The 22,137-nt window shown below is 38.5% G+C and overlaps 1 protein-coding gene across 3 annotated transcripts; it reads left to right on the top strand.

Moving 5' to 3' along the window:
• Window positions 1-7,981: 7,981 nt before the first annotated feature.
• On the top strand, window positions 7,982-20,324 carry LOC114879869. 3 transcript variants are annotated; one of them, XM_029195225.2, is made up of 4 exons: window positions 7,982-8,073; window positions 8,252-11,030; window positions 16,970-17,130; window positions 19,168-20,324. In XM_029195225.2, exons 2-4 carry the CDS (start codon window positions 10,148-10,150, stop codon window positions 19,225-19,227), a joined length of 1,104 nt encoding a protein of 367 aa, XP_029051058.1. In that variant the 5' UTR covers window positions 7,982-8,073; window positions 8,252-10,147; the 3' UTR covers window positions 19,228-20,324. The 3 variants fall into 3 exon arrangements, with proteins under 3 accessions (XP_029051058.1, XP_046142719.1, XP_029051057.1); XM_046286763.1 differs by lacking the exon at window positions 7,982-8,073 and having other exon boundaries at window positions 8,087-9,461; window positions 9,680-11,030; XM_029195224.2 differs by lacking the exon at window positions 7,982-8,073 and having other exon boundaries at window positions 8,087-11,030.
• The last annotated feature ends 1,813 nt before the right edge of the window (window positions 20,325-22,137 follow it).

Raw genomic sequence — 22,137 nt, 5'->3', positions numbered from 1 at the left:
GATCCGGCCACGGTGTTCATTTCCAGGCAAAAATTATCTCCGTAATACTCTGCTCTGAAACGAGGGGGGTCTCTGTAAACTTTCGATGATATTTTCCCCGTGGGAGTTTCAGCGAGACTATTATTCATTATTATCTCAATAACGCGGGGCGAGAAGGGGAGGAAAAATTTGAGGGTAAAATTGTTATAGAAAAAAAGGAGAAACGAAAGGAAAATATTATTAAAATTGAATTTGTTGATTTTAACATTTTCCTCGCCTTTTACTTTATTAGAGTAGGGTAATTAAAATTGTGGCTTTCTTCATGGTCCGCCGTCTCCGGGCCCTCTCCATGGTCCGTCGTCCGAGGATTATGAAAGGCGTTTATATTATACTTTTTACTTTTTTAAGAAAAGGGTTAATCATTATATAAAGACCGCTATTCAGAGGAATGGAAATACGAAGTGTTGAGCTTAAATTGTACAACACAGCATAATAGATTTTTGCAACACAAGCTCGGTAATATTCGCGTTAAAATTCTGCTCGAGAACGAGGAATTTCCCACGAAAGTAATTATGATCAAGTTCGCTCAAAGAGAAGCCCCCGCTCTATTTTATTTACCCTCCTCGAAAAACGACCGTGTAAGAGGAAAAATTCACAAAGGAGCATTCTAACGAGAGAGAAAACGAAGCATCCAACTTTGCTGGTATTATTCTTTACGCTTTTGCAAATATTTGCGTGTATTATCCTCGCGTCAAAACGAGAAGCATTACAGTGATTCCTTAAATGAACGTTTAAAAATTCATAAGGCGATTTATGAAAGTATTATTCCTAAGCTCGAAATACGAATTCCAATGATGAAATTATAATTAACCAAAAATGTTAATTATTAGGTAGGCTTCTCCAGAGAGAATAGCAGTGCCCCCTTCGTGGTCTCATTCACCACCAATGAACTTTTTGCAATTATCTTCCAAAAGAAATCACTCCTTTTTTATCCGACTTCGAAAAGAAGGAAGATACTCAATTCGATGTGTATATTTTTTTTACTTTTGTGTATGTTCACCGATTATTATCCGACTTCGAAAACGAGGAGGATACTCAATTCGATGGGTGTATTTTTTCTTTCTCCCTCAAAGAAGAAGTTCAGACACGTGTGCACGATTTCGAGTATTAGCAACGACGATCAGCAGGTCCGATTACACACCCACCTTATCTACTCAAGGTCCATAAAAATGCAAACAACAACAATCTCCGTAGGCTCTGAAAAGAGCTTGCCTTCGTTATTACCCCAGTCTTAGGAAGACCCGTTCACCCACACTGATAACGTGGCAGAAATGAAGGTGGTTTAAGTTAAATGAAAAAAAAGAAAAAAAAAAGAAAAAAGTGTACGAACTAGTGGTTAGCGAATGACGAGACTGGATTTAGTAAGATCAGAAACATGTCGAACTAGTGTTTTTACATTGAACACAGAATTGGTGGCTTAGAGGTAATTATGTAATTAATGTCAAAGGTCGTTTAAGTATTAACTGTATACACTGGTAGATTTTCTTTTACCCATAGATTCTTAAAAGTCTTGTTTAGAAAATTGTAATTATTAATTGAAATCTATTATTGAAAATAATTGAAAATTGGAAATTATTAAAATTTTTTATTATTAACTGCTTGGGAAACATGCAACCAATCAGGTTTTCTAATTACAACTAGAATTACTGGCGTGCAATATATATTAGAAAAATAATAAATAGGTAAATATTAAAATTCTTTATTTAAACAAAAATATTTTGACAAATTTGAAACCTGTCATTTTGACCTCTTTGGTAGTTCTAGTGTTAAACAAGTAATCTTTTATTAATATTATATATTGGAGGTGACAATTTATGAAAAAAGAAATAATTATTATACATTGTGAGTAGTATAGAATAATAAAGACCTCCAGACTTCCAGTATACTTCCAGTAGTATACATTTTATTCGAAGGCCGATAAAATCACGAACACATAATTGACAATGGAAAAGAATGGTAATAATTCAAAATTACCAGCAGGTACAGCTGCAGAACACCTTGGAACACCCTGGAGCCACGCCCTGAAGGTTCCTCGCACGTGTCTGCTCGGTTATTAAAGAAACAACCGCAATTCTTCGGACACGATATACTTGCAAATAATTCCTCAGGAATATAGACGCAGAAAGAAGTCGTTTTTCGATAGAATTTTCGAAAGAAAATTGTTTGGTAAGGTTTATGCAATTCGGGGATGATGGATCGTCGAGGGAAAAGTTTCGGTCGTCTCGACCAGTGTATGTAGAGTGTAATCTGTTGCACGGAAGTGGCGGCTGAGCAGCGTTCGTGTGCGGTTTCCGTGCATAATGACGCTCTCGTGGATTATGTGCTCGTGACGCCGCTTCTCTGCGAAATATTCTGGAAGCTGAATCGATCGCAGACGCGGCCATACTGTAGCCTGGCCTCGTGTTGCACGTCGTAGGATCGGTCTGACGGTTTCCTTCGCCCTCTGCTTCTTCCCCTTTTTTTTTTTAATCCATTTCAACAGTTTGCACACGTTTTTTTTTAAATCGATAGGAGGTGAAAGGTTACATCACCATTCATCGCCTTGAAGTTTTCCGGAGGAAGTTGATGATTTTTCACTTTGCACCTTCGCGTTAGATTAATGCCTTCCTGGAAATAATGGTCGTGATAGTTTTTCCTTTTTTCAAACTTTTTCAAACTGAAGCACGTTGAACAGGGCTACAGAAATATTTTGTTTCCGGGAAGGTTTAAATGGTTGCTGGCATTTCCGAGCGCCTTTTAATTCACACAGGGAACTGGAAATTAAAATTTCCTTTGTACAAATGAAAAAGATAGTTAAAATGTAGTTGAAAACATCAAACGAGATTTTTACCTTCGGATGACGGACCATGGAGAGAGCCGCAGTTTTAATTCAATTCGTGGAAACATTTTTCACTGTTTAAATTAATATCCTTGCGTATGTTCGGTAAATTTGGGTCACGATTGACCCGGGCTTCGCGATTCGAGAGCTAATACACACGATGTCGCGAAAATAAACGAATTCCTTGCGCGCAGTAGAATATGTCCGCTATATGTCAGGCATCCGGTTGATGTAAAATGTTCCCTCCGCTTGCCAGCATTCTCGCATAATTGGCGAATTGTAAGGAATGACAATGATTAATCTTTGCAGACTGGATTCAGGAATAAATCATATGAAATACAGACGCCGGAAATAATTTCCAAAGGTTCTGTGAAAAGCATTCTATAAACGTTCTGCATCGCCAGAAATACAACAGATTGTTCATCGAAACAATCCTTAGCTTTCTCGTGATAGAATTTAGACGGTATCAAAGTAGAATTCATATGAAATTGCGGAATTTCCTAGCCGTTCTAATAATAATATTCTCTGACCGTCAGATTCATCTGTTCGAGAATCTGATATAGAGTTTCTTCTTCTTTCCGACAATGCTTTGAATTTCCATAAGTCACAATAAACAGGAGTTCCTTGGTTCATTCGGGAGTATTCGATAACAGCCTCGATTCCATTTAAAGACATCGAACAATTGGATCAGTGAGTACGTTGTCTAGATCGTGTAAACGGTGTTATATTTAAAGACGCGATAATTCGGTTGGTTTTATGGTCGGAAAGATTGTAGTCGTTTGTTTCGAGCAACAAGTGCCCTTTAATATTACATGCGAAGCACAGATTGCAACTTAAAAAAAAAAAGAAATTTTCTTTCTTTCTTTCTTTCAAAATAATGAGATTAAATAACAGGGGAAGAAGAAAAGACAATACGAGGATATCAGCTGCGTCGCTTACCGGAATTTAATACAGGAAAATCCAACAGGACTAATGAGAAACGATTGTCGTGGCTCGTGTTACTCCTTAATCGACCAATTATACGCGACAAAGGATCAATCAATTGTGCTATTGAACATTAGTAGTGTCGGTGAAGCCGATTGATTAGTTAACGACATTCCCTGCCACTCCGAGCTTAATTAATAACAGTGGATAATATCCTTTGCCGAAAACTCAGGGGAAGAATGAATATTCAGGGAAGAAGGAAGGGATATTTGATTAAGTGTTGTATTGTTACTGTAATTTAGCAACTATTGCATACGTTTTGTAAGGCCGGGTCACGATTGATCCCCTATCGTTCAAGGGTTAATCTGAAACCTAGGAAGACCAATCATAATTACCACCTTTTCCACTTCAAAAGTTTGGTTTGTAATTTGGATTATTGTAATTTTAATTATTATACCTGTTTGTAAGTCTAAGTTGACCCAAGCTTCACCATTCAAGGGTTAATTCCAAGCTTAGACAAATCACCCCTTTCACTCCAGAATTGTTGTTTCGTAATTTAGATTATTGTAATTTTAATTATTACACCTATTTACAAATCTAAGTCATTATTGACCCAGGATTCACCATTCAAGGGTTAATTCCAAGTTTAGACAAATCACCCCTTTCACTCCAGAATTTTTGTTTCGTAATTTAGATTATTGTAATTTTAATTATTACACCTATTTACAAATTTAGGTCATAATTGACCCAGGATTCAAGGGTTAACCCTAAATCTAGAAAAACTACCCCTTTTCACTCTAAAACTTTCGTCTCATAATTTAGATCACTGTAATTTTAATTATTACACCCATAATTTGTCTGATAATTGCCCAGACCCCATCATTCAAGTATTAACCAGAAACCTAGAAAAACCGCCCCAAATTACCACCCTCTTCCACTGCAAAACTTTCCTTTCACAAATTATATCGCTGCAATTTTAATTATTACACCTTCGATTTGTCTGGGTCACGATTGAAAAACCCTAAACTTTCTTTGAATAATTCACCCTGACATAATTTTTTAATTATTCCACCCAGAATTTCCAAGCATAACTGGCTCACCATTGACCCAGTATCGAGTGTTGAAACGTGGGTACAAAAGCCATACTTCATTCATCGCGTGTAACTTGCTTTCCGTTCCACGTTATGGTGAAAGGGCGGTGTTTAAGGGTAACGTTGAACGCCATAAAACGCCCACTTACCCCTGATGACGCGATCGATGACGATCGTGGCTGTACGCGAAGGTTGTTTCGGTTAATCTCGAAATTTGTTTTCACCCGGTGGCAACAGGAAGTGACATTCAACAGCCTAGCACGCTATAAAACAACTTTAATGACGTTGTCGATGCGGTCTGCGTTTTTTCTTTCTTTTTTCTCCCTCTCTTTTTTTACTGGACACCATCTTTATGGTTATGGAGGCCACTTTCAGAGCGAATGTCTTAGTGGAATCGATAGGTAAGAACCCGTGTTCCGATACGATTTTACTTTCCACGTGTTGAACTTGTCCTTTTTTATGCGCACGTTTTATGATTCGCGAAGCTGCCGGTTTATTTTATCTGGGATCTTTCGTAAATGAGCTTCCAAACGACGGAAAAGTTGTTAAACGTGTAAATTATGTACTCGTTAATGTACAGGGCGGGTGAAAAATATTGCATTGAGTATTTTTTATTTAATCTTCTTGGAATTTTGGAGCAATACAATATTTTTGCAAATTTTTTTAACCGAACACCTCGCAGAATGCAAAGTGCATTTAAACGAGCAGAGGTTCGTGCAATAATAATTTGCGTGAAACATTGGCAAACAGGGGATTATTTGTATAAAATATGCTCTCTGTACGATTCGATGGTAAATAAATAACGACAGTGGATTGAATTTTGAAATGTCGTTGAATCTGTAATGAGATGTGTACGAAACAATTTTCTGATAAAGTTTGCATTCAATCAGACACGTGTTTGATCCGAATTTACCTTGAAATATATATGGCTGTGTATCGCATAAATTAATAATCTTTCAAGAAAATGTACGAGTTTTGTCTAAGTGAAGGTAATTTGCTAGCTTCTTTAATTTGATTCAATGGAAAGACGAGAAAATTTATAATCTTTCCATTAGAAAAGTAATATCCTTTCCAACTTTCAATGAAAAATTTCACCGTGAACGTTCAAACTCTGACCTTTGATCTGCAAGACACGCGCGATTGCATTCTGTTTCAAAATATCATGGGCATTTCAGTTTTACCGGAATGAAAATTCTGTAAAACGTAGATTCTTTTTTGTCCGTTGTATTGCATTAACAAGTTGATTGGCAAGTATTGATTTCACCCACGTGGAACCTAAATGAATATAAACTTCAACGTTACAATAACATTTATTTTTATGAATTTTGAAATAATTAAATAATTTTAGTGTCTACCAATGTTATTATTTAAAGCATTTTAAAGAAACAGAATGGTAAAGAGGGAGTTTAATGAAATTAAGGGGAAAAGGTCAGCGTATGGTCAGACGCGAGAGAATTTCACTGATCATTGTTATATAATTTTCTGTGATTTATTTCAGAATCACTGACAGTTTATTTCTGAAACTGTTCAAAATTTGTCAGGTTTCGTTTGGAAAGAGAAACGCGAGGGCAGTATTGAAACCACCTTTATAGCTTGCGATAAAATATGGAAACGACAGGAAGTCGAGTGTCAAAGTAAAAGTACCTGAAAAGCATAAAAAACGAAGAAAAGTAGGTAAAGTGATTGCTTTTGAGCGAACACCTTAGCATAAGCTTTCAGCCATAGAACTGCGTTCAAGGTATAAACGAAGAAAAGATGTTCTACGTTTCTTCATATTTTCTAATGTTTCATCGATAGAATGATTTTAGTTGTTCTTCGATAGAAAAGAAAAAAAAGGAAGATGTTTAGATGGTATAAATATTCAGAGTCTAGTGATTATAAAGTGAACCCCAAGAAGCTTGTTAAAGTTTCAAATAATTATCATGCTTTTGCATTTTAACAGCACTATTATAATAGAAAAACACGAAGATGCACCGATAAGGGAACTTTATCAAACTGTTCTAATTATCATCGAACTGAGAAACTTCTTCGAAGCACATTGACACCTACTCTAGCGTGAAGTACAAAAGTTTCTGTGAACTAGAGAAACCGAGAAACCTATTCATAATTAGGTGTTTATGAAACAGAGATGAATATTTGTAAAATTTCTTAAAGCTTCAAGTTAGAATCAAAGAATCTTTAATTAAAGACAGTCGACACTTTTTAAATTGGCAATAAATTAGATAAGTAATAGCATAAAAAATGAGTAAAAAATAGCTTAATAATTTCTGAAAGTAATGAAAATTTAGATGGAATGTATATAATTATGATAATTAATAGCTAATTGCAATAACACACGAAAGCGTGGGCAAGATATTCTTATCAAAGCTTGTTAAGATAGCCGTTAACGTGTTGATTATCATGTCACCCTTGCCTACGTCACGAGTTTAATTGAATTAAATAATTAACGAGAAGTAAACAGAACGAAGCTTACATCTAGCATTAATATTACGTGGGGAATAAAAGTTTCCCACTAACGGGCAACAAATATTTGTTACAGAATAACCAACCGTAGACGACACCCACTGCAAGTGAACTCATTAAACTTTCGCACGACGGACCACGGAGAGAGTCCTAATTTCAATTCAGTTCAGTATTTCATATTATTCTCATTTTCTAAATTTCAAACTGTTCCTTTATTTCCCCAATACATAAAACTCTTTTATTTAAAAATGATTCCTTTTAGTTTCAGCGTCGATTGACCCAGGCTTCGCTGCTGAAGGGTTAAAGTGAAGAAAGAAAAAAGAAAAAAATTGTCCAGCCTTTCTATCCAGCCATTATTCAGCAAGCATCAAACCCTCAAATCCTCTCGGTCCGTAGTTCAAACGCGCCCCGTGCAGCAGGGGTGTCTGACGTTCAAAAACCATGAAAAAAAAAAAAAGAAAAAAGAAAAGCGAAAAAGTAAAAAAAGAGGCACAGTGCTTTCCAGAAGAGTGGTGTGAGTGCGTGCGCGTGTTGTATGCGGAACGGAAGCGTGAACGATGCACGTAGCGGCCGGGGTCTATCCGGGGGTTGGCAGCGGAGGCGCGGGGGTGTGAAAAGGGGGAAACGTCGACGGCGACGACGACGACGACGGCGTCGGCGACTCAGCCGATGGTGGGAGACGATGCGCGTTGTATTAAACCCGGTGACTCTTGCCGCGCAGCGTGGGAGTTAGTTCTGGTGAGGGCGCCAGCCAGCTCACTCGCTAAACTAACCCGTCCCAACCCTTCGATCCTCCATCCCTCGACCTTCGGCCAGCAAAGCAACATCCACGGCCGCAACCTCCTTTCACACCGACTCCGTGTAGCAGTTGTTCACTTTTTTTTTTTTTTCCGAAAACGCCAACTTCGTCCGCCAGTTACGTGGCCCGGTGGCGAAAGGGGAAGAGGAACCACAGCCGAAGAGAGATCGCAGCCGTTACGGTGGGTAACACCTTGTTTCATCGGGAACGAGAGACGCCGAACGCGTCGCGAAGACTCGACCGACGAGAGCATGCGAGATTAAAACCCGGACCTCGACGCAACTGGCCCGACGTCTACGTAAGCGAAAACCACACGACGCTCGGACACTCGAGGTGTATACCAGCAGCGGCACCCTTGCCGTTGGACGTCGATCGACCCGAGCGTTGTTTTCGCCCGACCGTCGTCGCAGCCGCACACCGAACACCAGCAACAATGCTAGCCGACTAGTTCGCACCATTTTGTGTTCGCGTGATAGAACGAGGGACAGTAAACGTTCCCGTTTCCCGTGAAACTGGACCGCGGATACCAGCGTCTACCCACGACGCCTCGACTCTGTCCTTGACGAAGAGCATGTGCGACTGGACGGGATTCCTTTGAACTGACAGGGAAGGTTATCCGTTTGATCGTAACGCATGAGAAAGATTCCTGGTTGGAAATAAGGAGAGGAACCCTCGACAGGGCACCCAGTCACAGAAGCAAGTATTTCGCACAAACCATAAAAAAGAAAAAAAAAAAGACACGCACAATTACGCACACGCGCGCGTGTATCGCAACTGCACCTCTTTTTGCCCGATAATTATCTCCTGTAATTATATCTGTCTCTATCTATCTCTCTCTCTGTGTCACACTTTATTGTTCTCTCTGTTATGATCGATGTGTGTAACACCTGTGTTGTACCTCTTCTTCTTCACCAATTCTTCGACACGCACTCTCGCCCTGTTACCTGGTGTCTAATTAATTCCCTTCTTCGCACCCACCTATGTTATATTGGGAGCACGGTTTTGCACATTTTTCGGGCACCTGTTGATCTCTCACTCGTCCTACATAGCCAGTTTTCCGCACTCTAAAGTCGTTCGGGGGGAGTTCGATGTGGTCGCTGCACGCCGTTGTCGTCGCCGCACGTAGAAACCCGGGGTTCTCGACGGCACTCTAGCACCAGCACACCGGAAGTCGTGCGACCAACCGGGACCGAGTCGTAAGTTTCGTTTAAAGAAACGTAGAGGATCCGAGAGAGGGAAGAGTCAACTGTCGTAACGAGGAAGTTTAAGTAAAAGATCGTGGGATCGTTGCTGGAAGCTATGGGAGCGAGGATCGGAAGAAACAGGGGTAAGCGAGCGAACGGAAGACCCAGGAGAAAGATAGTTCGATTACGAGTACGTAACTGTGACCGATCGATCGGGTTTCATTGTTGACCATGTAACGTCGAGCACCTTAAAAAGCATCAGCACCAGCACCTCCGATCACGGCACCTCCGACACCACATTCAAAATCCCACTCTGGCCACCGATCGTCAGCTTGTTCCTTACATAACCACCTGATTTCAGGACCAGGAAACGTTTCAATTAGAAAAGGAAAGGAACGCTCGACACGCGGGTGTAGAGAGTTAGAAGACTATCCGGAATCATCATCTCTTGTTCCTATAATTCCCGAGGAGTATTAAGAGTGCTGCTTGTACACTGCGCTTTTAAGAAACGTCATCTCCCCATGTGACGCTGCTTGCCGACAGGGTTATCGATTGATCGCCGGTCATCGCTCATCGTCCGCGTTTTCTTCCCTCGAGTCGCGCCCCCGCTCGCTCGTTCCCTTTCCCCGTCCAGCCTGTAAACAAAGAAACGAGAAGAAGTAGTCGGCCTAAACCGCGTGGAAAGTAAAAGAAACAGTGCGTCGTGCCTTCCGATTCGCCACCGAAGGGTTGATCTGCCTTGTCAGAAGGGGCGCGGGTGACTAGTATCAAGCCTCCGTCAGTCGTCGTCAACCATATACGGTTGGACGACGCAACGTAGGACAGATATATGATGGCGGTGTGCATGTTCTGGCTTCTCACGTACGTGGGACAAGGTTTGGATCTCGCGGTGGGCAATCGACCGGTGATCGTCATGCAAGGGGCGCAACAGGAACAGGACTACCGGCACGGTAGCGGCGGAATACGAAAGAAGAGCGAGCTAAGCTCGTCGGTTGGCAATAACCTGTTGCACTTCAGGATATATCCTCCCGATGCGTCTCACCGGGACGACCTGTCCAATTGGTTGCTGTTGAACGACGAGCCGCGTATCTCGTCGTGGACACCGGCCGGTATATTGATCGACGATATGATCAGAGAGCCCAGAGAGCTTCAGACGGTATTCTTCGCTCTGTCACCGGCGATGCTGAACGTACTCTACTCGGAGTACATGAACAACGCAGCGCAGAACGGCGAACAGTTGATTCACCCGGTCGAGGATCAACCGAACGGCCATATAGGGCAGCAACGAATGAAGAAGCTACGAATCGATTGCAGACACTCGAGGAACACGGTCAGTTTACCTATCAGGGTGTGCGACGACGAGACCGGACGAAAGACGTTACAGGATACCAGACAATCCAACTACGACGATCTATTCGAGCAGAAGAAATTCAACGCTGCTGCGAACCTGAAGACTGATCCGATACCACGGACGGAGAAACCGAGGGATTATCAGAGCCCGGGTTTCATAGCCAGGCCACCGTTTCCGTTGGACGGCAACAAGCTTCCTGGAAAGAGAAGCCAAATGCCGGTCGGACGACGCTCCATCGACCTACCCGGTGAAGCCGCCCAGCATCAAGCTCAACCTCCGTCATCCCCAGGGAACACCGTTGCTTCTCAACTTATGCTCAGATCGACCAGAGGTAGCATACAGTACGACGTGCCGCAGATCGGTGAGCTGATGTCATTTATATTTCATTATTTCGGGTAGGGTGGGATTTAAAGAGAATCCATTATGATTCGGTGAAATGTTATTGTAATGTATTAAATATTTAGGAATACGGTTCACTCTTGTTATATCGCAATATGGATTTTCAATTAGATTTAATTGTACAGTTCACAAATTTTCCACTTCTACAGCTCCCTTTGTGGTAATATAATGAAAGTCTACTGTAAAATAAATTAATAAGTTTACTAGAGGCTGCTTATAAATAATACATCAATTATGAATTAGACGGCGGACCATGGAGAAAGCCCTAATTTTATTTTCTAAATTTTACACTGTTCTTTACACTGTAATTGCAACTTGCCATTAAATAATCATTTTTATTATAACGTTATGATTAATGCTTTTGTCTCTGGCAACGATTAAGGGATCTGAAAGCTAATTAGAAAAAGTGAATTCTGACACGCGTAATAATCCCTCATTACGGTAGCTCGCTCAAGGGTTTAACTTCTGTCCCTCGAAATCCCTCCCTCGTTCAATTGCGAGAATTTTCATCGTTCACTCAACGTCGTTGCCGGGAAACTAATTTGAAAACTCGCGTTTTACCTGTTCTTCTCACCTGTTCGCCATAAAATTTACCTCGTTTTCGTTGCAGTCCGCGACTGAGATCGCAATTTTCTCGACGCCCTTTTTTAACTTTCCCATTCTCGAGAGTATACCTTTGAACCAGTTTATTTAATCCTTGAATGGGTTACCGGATACTCGTGTATCCGTTTCTCTTTTTCCTTCAACAATTTTTTATATTCTCCTGAAAATATTGCAACGCTCTGTTTTGGATACCCATTTTTCAGATATCTATTTCTATATTTTCATTAATAAATGTTAAAATTAAAAATTTGGGTACTTTGGTAAGTGTTCAACGCCACGTAAAATGGTCGATAAAGTTCAAATTTGATTAAAAATTCAAGACCCGATCGATAGGTACATTTTGAACAGTGTTTGACGAACTCTCGAATTTGATAGGGGCAACTAATTGAATGGACATCTCGCCTTGAACCTAGAACGAGTAATTTTTCATTGGCATGAAAAATCGAGGGGTTGAAAAAGAGACGACGCGGGGGAAAAATGGAGAGCAATTTCTTCTCGATGCCCACGAGTGTCCTTTAGTTGTCATCCCTTCTAGGACCAATTTTCAGGTGTACCTTATCACCGCAAAAAATTTCTCAAATGCTTTCGGATTATGGTATATAACATCCTTGATAAATGGCACCCCTGATCTGCAATCAAAAACTCATTTCCAGATAGAATGATTTAGAACAGAATTTCCAGACTTCAGATTTTAAATTTCAAATTTTAAGATAGCCTCCTCCCATTATTTTCTATTTTTTATTTTTCTTTATTATTGTAGTATGTGTAATTTGCAATTTTCACTGATCACCCCAACGATAGTTCATTTATTTAATTAAATAATTAAGGGTGAAATTCGAATTCTACTGTTCCAATAACTTTGAAATTTTGAATTCTCTTTTTCTTTCCCGAATCATCGACGATTTAAACACCCGAAGATCGTACCGGGAGGAACACACGGTTGACAGTTGTTCTTCATTAACGTTAATTAACAGCGTAGTCGCGTAATTACCGTAAACATTTTTTGCTCATTAGTGTGTATCGATTCTAAACGCCGCGACAGTGGGGCAGCCTTCTGCTCGCTTTTTAATGACTTTTATCATGCTCGCTGATCACGATGGCACGCCCCGCTGATGTTCGGGACGGATTACGACGAAGTAACAGTTTTAATCGTGGTAACACGTTGCAGGCCAACATTTTCCACGAAAAACAATCGAGAAATGATAAACGTGCCACATAACTCGCAGGCGAGATTAATTGCCTTTTAGTGTGACCTTTAAAGAGGGTTCGTTTCGATCGAGTTCCCTTTTAATTACCACTTGACCACCTGTACGACAAACGGGGGTGATTAAATGATCGGTTCTCCCATTTCTTTTCATTTTTTATTCCTTCCACCTTTTTGCGTACCGGGCTAATTAACATTCCTAACGAGAAACGTTAAACGTGCTCGAAGCGTGAAAGGTCGCGCGATTAATTACAGTAATTAATGTGACCAGGCGCGCGAGTTTGTCTCGTCACATGTTTGGAATCGAGGGATTTTTATTTGGCTAACTTTTTCAGTACAGCTGTTACATTTGACAGTTATTAATTATGAGAATTGACTTTTACTGTGATATCTGGGATAAAGAAAAGTGATACGTCATAAAGTGACGTGTCATTTTTTTAAGGGATGAATTTTAGGATATGGCTGTACTTTGATTATTCTTTAATTGTGGGGATTTACTTTCACTATGATATTTGGAATAAAAAAAATGATATTAAGTAACTTTTCATTTTTTTAAGGGTGGGATTTGCGATATGGTTTAATTATTTATTAATTTTGGGGACTAACTTTTACTGTGATATTTAGAATAGAGAAAGAATATGTTATAAAGTAACATGTCAGTTTTTTTAAAAGTGGGATTTGTTATTGGTGTACTTTGATTATTCATCAATTGTACGGATTGACTTTGACTGTGATATTTGCAATAAAATAAACGATATGTCAAAGTAACGTTTCATTTTTTTATTGATGGGATTTGCAATATGGTCGTACTTTAATTATTTATTAATTGTAGAAATTGATTTTAACTGTGATATTTGGAACAAAAAGGAAAGATATGTCACAAAATAAAATGTCATTTTTTTAATGAGTTTTACAATATGGGTGTGCTTTGATTATTTAATTATTATAGTAATTGTCTTTTAGAAAGTATAATTCTTTTTCTAACGGAGATTTAATGCCCTATATTGAACCTCCCTTGTAATATCACGGTAGTGGGGTGATTCCATGTCAGAAGGTAGATCCATTGAGCCGGTAATCACTCGTAGAGGTTGAAATGATGACGATTACCGAGTTATTATTATCGATGGATGTTACTCGCACCTGTTGCAGTTTTACACGCCTATATGGGCCAACAGCTTGGTAATCGGTGTCAAGCAAAAATAGAAAAATACCACTTTTCTGATCGCGGAAGTGAAATTATTACATTATTCATTTTGTATGCGTTCTCCTATCCGGAAAGGGGTAAAAGTTTGAGGAGCCGGGTTTCAAGTCCTCTTTTTATTTCCTCGTCACGATTGGCCCCGATTTTATCGCTGACTTTTATTGTTTCGTAACCGACTCACTGGGTTGGATAGTTTGATTGCAGAGTACGTGTTAAAATTGGCCCGATCGAAACTCTACCCCTTTCGACCCACCCCCTTCCATCAAACTGAGAATTAAACGAGATTGATAGTCACCTGTTGAGATCTCGGTACGAAGTGAATAAAGCTTGGAAATTATTTATTCGTTAATTAATAAAGGATTAACGCGTTAATTGCCATCGTGGAAATGATTAACTCTTGAATAGCGAAGCCTAGCAAATTTATAGAATATATAAAATAATATTAACCTGAAGTGTGAAAGTGTAAAATTTAGAAAATTAAATTATAATTGGTCTCGGGGCTCTCTCCATGGTCCGCCATTCAAAAGTTAATTTCCAAATTCGAGCTGCAATTTTCATTAATACCAAAATGCAAATTAATCTTGCATTATTTCTACTGAAATTAACGCTGTTAAAGTTCACCCTTTCTTTTCCCTCACCAATCATCCCCTTATAAAAGATTCGTGGCACAGGTCTCCAGCGACCACAACGACAGTCGTGTTAACCAAATTTGATAAATAAAAAAAAAAATAAATAAATAAAAATGAGGAAACGGAGAAAGAATGAAAGACGACCTTGTCACGAAGTAACCTGCGATATTTCCGTCGATTCGTTTCGAGTGTACAAACACACACACGAAAGGAAGGGTGTGGCATTCTGTTGCAACCGGTGGGTGCTGTCGGAAATAGTCGTGCATTGTTGGTAGTCTAGAACCTTGCTGGATTACTAGGTGGAAATATCGTCGGACAAGGTAAAAGGAAAGACGTACCTACCCCCTTTTTATTCGACCATTGTCCCAGGGCCAACAAAAGCTTCATTAGTAATCGATCGGCCGCGCTAGGAGAATTAATGGAAATCTCGTATGCATTCGGTCAATTAGCATTTTGATGAAGAAGGGGTGAGAGGATTGCATTTTTTGGAGGGAGATCGTGGAACGACTGGGTAATGGAACTGGCTGAATTTCAAAGAGAGACATTTTTTCTTTTTTAAAAGAATTAATACTGAAAATTCCAAAATAATATTTAAAGAAAAACAAATATATATGTTTCATTTATTTTCACTTTAAAATTGAAGGGTGGAATTTTCGTACATTTACGGGGTTATAAATAAATAAAAATAGAATAATGGTATAGAAAAAATAGAAAAATTGGGATATGGAAATAAAGGTAGCCGGGTGAATGTAAAGTGTTGGAAACGCGGGGGTGGTGACGTTTATTTCCATTCTCTTTTACACTTTCGGAGGGGTTGGTTGGTGATGAATGTATCGGTTGGCAAGGAAATGCTAATGGAATTCTTAAAACTGATGGATCCAGAGGTTTTTTCTTTCCTACAAGTTTCACCCTGCTTTCTTCTTTTTTTATCCACGAGCCTCGAGCTTTCGGGGATGATGTCATATTCAAGGTTGTTCCACCCTAATCGATCTTGAACAAATAAGTTGCTGATGCTTGGGTGGAGGGAGAATGAATTTGAATGAATATTGCGAAGTAAGAAATATGATTTGAAAGCGAAAAATCTGATATAATATAACAATACAGATTTTTTTTGTTTGTCATAATCACAATTAATTACCACTTTGGTGATTAGCATTCACATTGGATTAATTGACGTGGAATGAAGTATTAATAAATTTATTTAGAACTCTAAAAATTATTTTTAATTAATTCTTTTAAAGATAATAGGGTGTCGTGTAAATCAATAAAATAAAAATGTTAACAGGAACCTTGATATTTTCTTGATGACTTTGAATTTCATGCAATATGCAATTTTTAAATTGCAACCTTGTAAGAAATTTCACGTCAAAAATGGTGCCAGTGATCCTTGAAGGGTCGTGACGATTTTTGCATAAAAATAGTAACGATCAATAGTGTGAACAATGTAATAGAAAAATTACACGAACCACCATAGACATAATGATAAAAATAATAACGTGATTGAAAGTAGCGATACACGATGAAAGAAGCGAGACAAACGGGTAATGATGTTCTAAATGATATAGAAGAAAAATAATGAAGTTGGAAAATAACGATGTAGTAAAATAATGATGTAGCAGGATTTTAAAATGCTTGCAGTAAGGAATAATGGAACGCTGATGTAGGAAAGAATAAGGGTGGGGAAATTGAAAAGCACCTAAATTGAAGAATATTAAGAATCCAGGTTGTTAAAACAGTGGAATGTTGAAAAAGGAAATTGATAATATTGCAGAGTATCAGAATTGTGAAATATTAAAATAGAAAATTCCTATAATAGGAAAATAGCAAAGTAGAAAGTTATCAAAATTATAAAATAGCAAAGTAGAATAATATCGAAAGTGTAAAATAGCAAACTAGGAAATTTCTAAAATAGTAAAATAACAAAAGAAAAAATTATCAATACTATAAAATAGCATATTAGGAAATTCTTAGAATAGTAAAATACTAAATTAGGAAATCCTCAAAATGGCAAAATCGCAAAATAGGAAATTATAGAATACCAAAATAAAAATTTTCAAAATAGAAAATTATCTAAACTATAAAATAGCAAATTAGGAAATTTCTAAAATTGCAAATACTGAAATAGAAAATGCCCAAAATTATAAAATAACAAAATAGAAAATTCCCAAGATAGTAAACTACCAATTGCCAATCTAATGCTTCTGGTAAATTAAATGGCTAAAAATTTTCCAATTACTCAAATTTTTTTCCTTTTTTTTTTACAGAATGTCCAATGTCAGAAGATGGGATGGAAAGGTTCGCGTGTCCCACTGCAGACAGAATGGGTAGATATCACTGCATCGACGATCACGCCTTGTGCGACGGTTTCATAGACTGCCCTACAGGCGAAGACGAGGACAGACAAGCCTGCATGTTTTACAAAACTGTAAGTCTTTAATCAATCCTTTCCTTTGATAAAGTAGGTATTCCATAAATAACTCGATCAGCAACCTAGAATCTACCATCATTTTCACATCCATATCCTTTCTATTTTTTTCTTTTTATCTAACTTCAAAGTAAATTGAACAAATTTCATTTAATGAAAAAATTTTCTTATTTTTAATCTATATATTTTTTTTTTATTATGAAAGATTAATCATTTTTAAGCAAAAGATTCTTGTTCTCTTCGCTCGATTACCCGACGAACTTTCTTCCTCATCAAACTCGTATCATCTCGTGAATCCTATGAGATAACACAATTCATGGTGGATGAACATAGAGCAAGAAAGTATTCACCGTTATGTTCGCCTAATTTCACGCTCAATTATCTCTGTTCTGCGACATTCAGCCACCCCTCGAGCTCGCAAATACTCGAAAGCCACAGGGAACTAATCTCCAGGGCTGGGAATCTCAATTTACACACTGCCGTGTCTGGCTCGAGTGTAAATCTGGAAAAAAGCCTGCCGTCTCCTTAATCCTTTCGTTTCTCCCATCGTGTAAAAAACAACGACTAAAAGATAGAACGCTGAGAAACTTTCTCGCGTGCGAAAAGGGAGATGTGAAAACAATTTCCTTTCAGTTCCTTCGCGAGAATCTCTCTTTTGTTGAATAAGACACAAAGAGAAGAGGAAAGAAGAGATTAAAGCGACAAAATACGATGCCGGAGTTTTAGAATATCCATTGTGATTTATGAGAGGATATACAATCTTTTATTTTATTTTCAATCATTCTTTATTGAAGGATTCATCATCCGAGACGGATTAATTGAGCTATTTCTAAGGTTTCTTGATTCTCGGATGGCGGACCGTGGAGAGAGCCACGATTTTATTGAAGATTCTATCAATTTAAGATAGATCAATTGAGCTATTTCTAAGATTTCTCAATTCATCGAGAGAACCGCAATTTTATTGAAGAATCTATCAATTTAAAATAAATCAATTGAGTTATTTCCAAGATTTCTGAATTCTCAAATGGCGGACCATGGAGAGAGCCACAATTTTATTGAAGAATCTATCAATTTAAGATAGATCAATTGAGCTATTTCTAAGATTTCTTGATTCTCAGATGGCGGACCATGGAGAGAGCCACAATTTTATTGAAGAATCTATCAATTTAAGATAGATCAATTGAGCTATTTCTAAGATTTCTCAATTCATGGAGAGAGCCACAACTTTATTGAAGAATCTATCAATTTAAAATAGATCAATTGAGCTATTTCTAAGATTTCTGGATTCTCGGATGGCGGACCATGGAGAGAGCCACAATTTTATTCTCATTCTCAAAATTTGACTAAAATAAGCTCAGTATAAACCACAACAACAGCATTTTAAATAACTCCACTCTACATTTTAACGTCGGGTAATACACATTTCCCTCTCGTTCATGTTACATCGCTCTTTCCGCAAGATTTTATCACCTCCCTTTAAAGGGACCATTTCCCAGAAATACCTTGTACACTCTTTAACGTCGGTTCACGGTGAGAGAGAAAGAGAGAGAAAAAGGAAATATGAAGGAAAGGGATGGTAGTAAAGAAAAAAAAAAAGGTAAGCGAGGGAAAAGAAACAGCTAGAGGGAAATCTGAGCCCCGTCTCGCCCTCTCGCGGATTTATCATTCTTCACATCCGGCGAACTGTTGACCTTTCTCTCCGGCTGATTCCAGACCCGGTCTACCGCCTCTTTGAAATCGATATTCGCTTCTTTTCCTTCCGGCTGGTCGGGCTCAGCCACTCGAACCATCCTCTGGTGTCGTCGAAACACGATTGCCATCCTCTACCCGACTACCTTGCATCAACCCTTTGACAGTTCAATAAATCCAGACGAAAATTGAAGAGAAAAAATAAATATATATATATACATATTTCTGAGCTTTGGTTATTTTTAGATGCCCCTGGGGCGATGCACCCGTTTAAGAAGTGATATGCCATTTTCCTGTTTTAATCGAAGGATCAAAAGCAAACGTTTTTTTTCCTTTTCTTTGTTACAGACGAAAGCTCACCTTGACGTATTGGCTGATGCCATTTTGCGATGGGCAAGAGGACGCTAATTCCTTTGTTGACGACGAACCTCTGACCTATGCATAAAATCATAAGTCTGACGAGTTTACTTCTTTATACATTCATCTATATATATATAAATATAATATATATGATATGTATATGATATATTCTCATATATGCGTACGCGTACACAATCTCTCGTGTACACGCGCACATAAACGTGGGTTTTCGTTTCGTTGCCAGCGAGTATTTCTCTTGCGAGCGACAGGTGAATGGGGATGAATGGGGATGAAGGTTTTTCCTTCGATTTTCTTTTATCAAATATACAATCGTGCGGGTCGAGCTCTCTACCTCATTGATCTTAAACATATCAAATCTAATCCTCGAATTTAAAAAGGAAGAAAGAAAATTGATAGAAAATTCAATATTGGAGTATATCTAGTTTAGAATTAACGAGTAAATAATTCCTTTAATTAGCTCGTAGTATTAAGTTAATATCTGAATTTGTAAGTGGTACAGGAAAAATGAATCTTGTAATTCCAAACGGAATTCAATATTTATTTAGACTATGAGAGTACTTAAATTGATTTTAAATTAGAGGTAAATTAGTGTTTAGCGTTAAGCCAGTATATTTGAACGAGCAATGAAAAATGGGTTGAAAATAATACAGAAAGTTCAATCTTGGAATTTCTAGTGGGATTCAAATTCAATTTACCCTTTTTCTTTTTATATCACAGATTGATCTGGATACAAAGACACTCATCCCCATTTCAAATGGGGTGGTATTTAACACGTTGACTGTCCTGTCACCCCTGATGCGGAAGTGACGCTTAAAATTCAATTTTTTGACTCGCCTAATTAGTGAAAAATTATTTTCAAAGAATTTCTTCGTAAATAAAGATACCACCTAAGGAAACTTCCAACAGTCGAGGCAGTCAACGTGTTAATCCATCGAAAGAGCTTCCGGGGAAAGCTTCTCTCTTCGGGAAATCCGCTCGCTAGACGAACGCCGGCTGATAAGAGATTCGAACACCCTGCTCGCATTCTCCCCGTTCTCCCGCATCGTCTATTTTGCAGACAGTTCTCCTCCCTTTTTCCCCCCGCGGTAATTCGTAAAGAAATTAAAAAAAAAAAAAAAATACACGTACAGAGAGAAACAAAAAGAAAACAGAAAGATTGCGTGTGCACGTGTGTACGAGCGAATGAATGAGTTAGCGAACGGTGAGAATGAGGGAGTGAGAGTGATATGTTCACGTTGAAATCAAACTCAGGGGAACGTAAGGATGAATCGTCTCTCGAGCCAGCATTCAGCCGAAGCGTGGCAGATCCGTGCTCGAACACAACCCCGAGGGCTGCGGATTGATTCTGATACGAGGCTTGTACGAGGAACGCGTTTCGTGCTGATGGCGAGACACGTGACTCGAACGAAGAACTTCCGGTTGAATAAACCATCACGTTCTACGGCTACGCGTCGCTCGATTCAGCTGAGAGCATTCCTACACGCGCTAAAGGTATCTAGATAGCTCTATGGGAGGTATATTTAATTAAGGAATGTATTGTTTAATTGATTACTTTAGAATTTTTATTTTTGACATTGTTAAGGTAGTACAGTACCGAGCATGGTAGGTTTCCCTAAGGAAAATTACATTGTAGGGGAGAGAGGTATTATTTTGTTAACCCTCGAATGGCGGACCATGGAGAGAGCCCCAATTTTAATTCATATCATTATCATTTTCTATATTTTATAATATTTCTTTAAATATTATATGTTTAATTTTAAATATCTTTGCGTGGGTCATAAGTGACCCAGGCTCCGCTGTTCAAGGGTTAAATTGTACTATCTTCAATAATATTTTGAAAATGTAGCCTTAGGAAATTATTGATTTTCTTTCGTTTAATTAACTTTTTGTAGTGCAACTTTGTTTCCCATAGGAAGTACAGGGGAAGAAATGTCTAACAATAAGTTGAGCTATTCTTACACACTTCCTGGATCATTCCTAGACGAGAGGCTACTTTCTCGCCGGTTAAACAAGCTGTAGACGTGAAAATGATAAAAATAATGGAACATATCATTGCTCGCCAAGGCACCGAACGCGTTGCACGAGCCCGTCATTCATGGCAACCAGGTATATCCTCATGTTAAAAGTACAAATTAAGGGTGTCCGAGGTTTCAAAAGGGCGTTTAGCGGTAACGAAGGCCGAGGATAACTCGATCCGTTTCCGATTTCTCAGTGCAATCGAACGATTTCCGTGTGACACTCACCTTCGGCCACTTTATTTTTCGTACGATAACGAACGCTCCTATCAAGACTTTGAAGACTGAGAACTGAACCACCTGTTTTAGTTAAACGAAAACCGAGCTGAATAATTGTCTCCTCTTTTAACAAAGCTCACATTGAAAGTCTTGAGAATTCGTCGATGAGACGAATAAAATTATTGCATCTTTTAATGTGAATCAAATGTAAATTTTTTAAGTGAAGACTTTTTAACAATTTAAAAATCAAATTTTTTAAAATAATTCTTGAAGAAATCTAATCTCTTCGAATGGATTAAAAATGATTTCCATAAAATTGAAACTGTGTCATAAGATTTTTTGTTTATGAAAGGGTTAACGTACCAGCTCGGTTTCCATATCGATTTTCAGCCATTTATGCTCGAGTCACGTGGTTGATTGAAGCATCCTAACCGGAAGAATCAATGAAAAGGAAACGCTTTCGATATCCGACCGATTCGAGGAATCATGAGAGTGATTCTATAATGATTGAGTGATCATAAATGTGCTGAACGATCCCCCTTTTTTTGATTCTTAACTCCACCAACCTGTACCTTCTGTTGCGTTCCTGATCCTTCTTCTTCTTCTTCTTCGGGTTTCTTTCTCATTCGCGTTTAAGTACGTCTTAGCTTAGCGGTAAATGTTTGACTGTATCTCAGGCGATATCTACCTTTTCTGCAAATTC

This window comes from Osmia bicornis, chromosome 8, assembly GCF_907164935.1.
Source record: "Osmia bicornis bicornis chromosome 8, iOsmBic2.1, whole genome shotgun sequence".
NCBI lineage: Eukaryota > Metazoa > Arthropoda > Insecta > Hymenoptera > Megachilidae > Osmia > Osmia bicornis.
The sequence above is the reverse complement of the archived record's forward strand: the minus strand, read 5'-3'. Positions and strand labels throughout refer to the sequence as shown.

Excerpts from the sequence above, each read along its gene's own strand:
- LOC114879869 (XM_029195225.2), top strand. The coding sequence starts at position 10,148 with ATGATGGCGGTGTGCATGTTCTGGCTTCTCACGTACGTGGGACAAGGT. Across the intron at positions 11,031-16,969 it reads GTACGACGTGCCGCAGATCG|AATGTCCAATGTCAGAAGAT; the intron begins GTGAGCTGATGT and ends TTTTTTTTACAG. Across the intron at positions 17,131-19,167 it reads CCTGCATGTTTTACAAAACT|ACGAAAGCTCACCTTGACGT; the intron begins GTAAGTCTTTAA and ends TCTTTGTTACAG.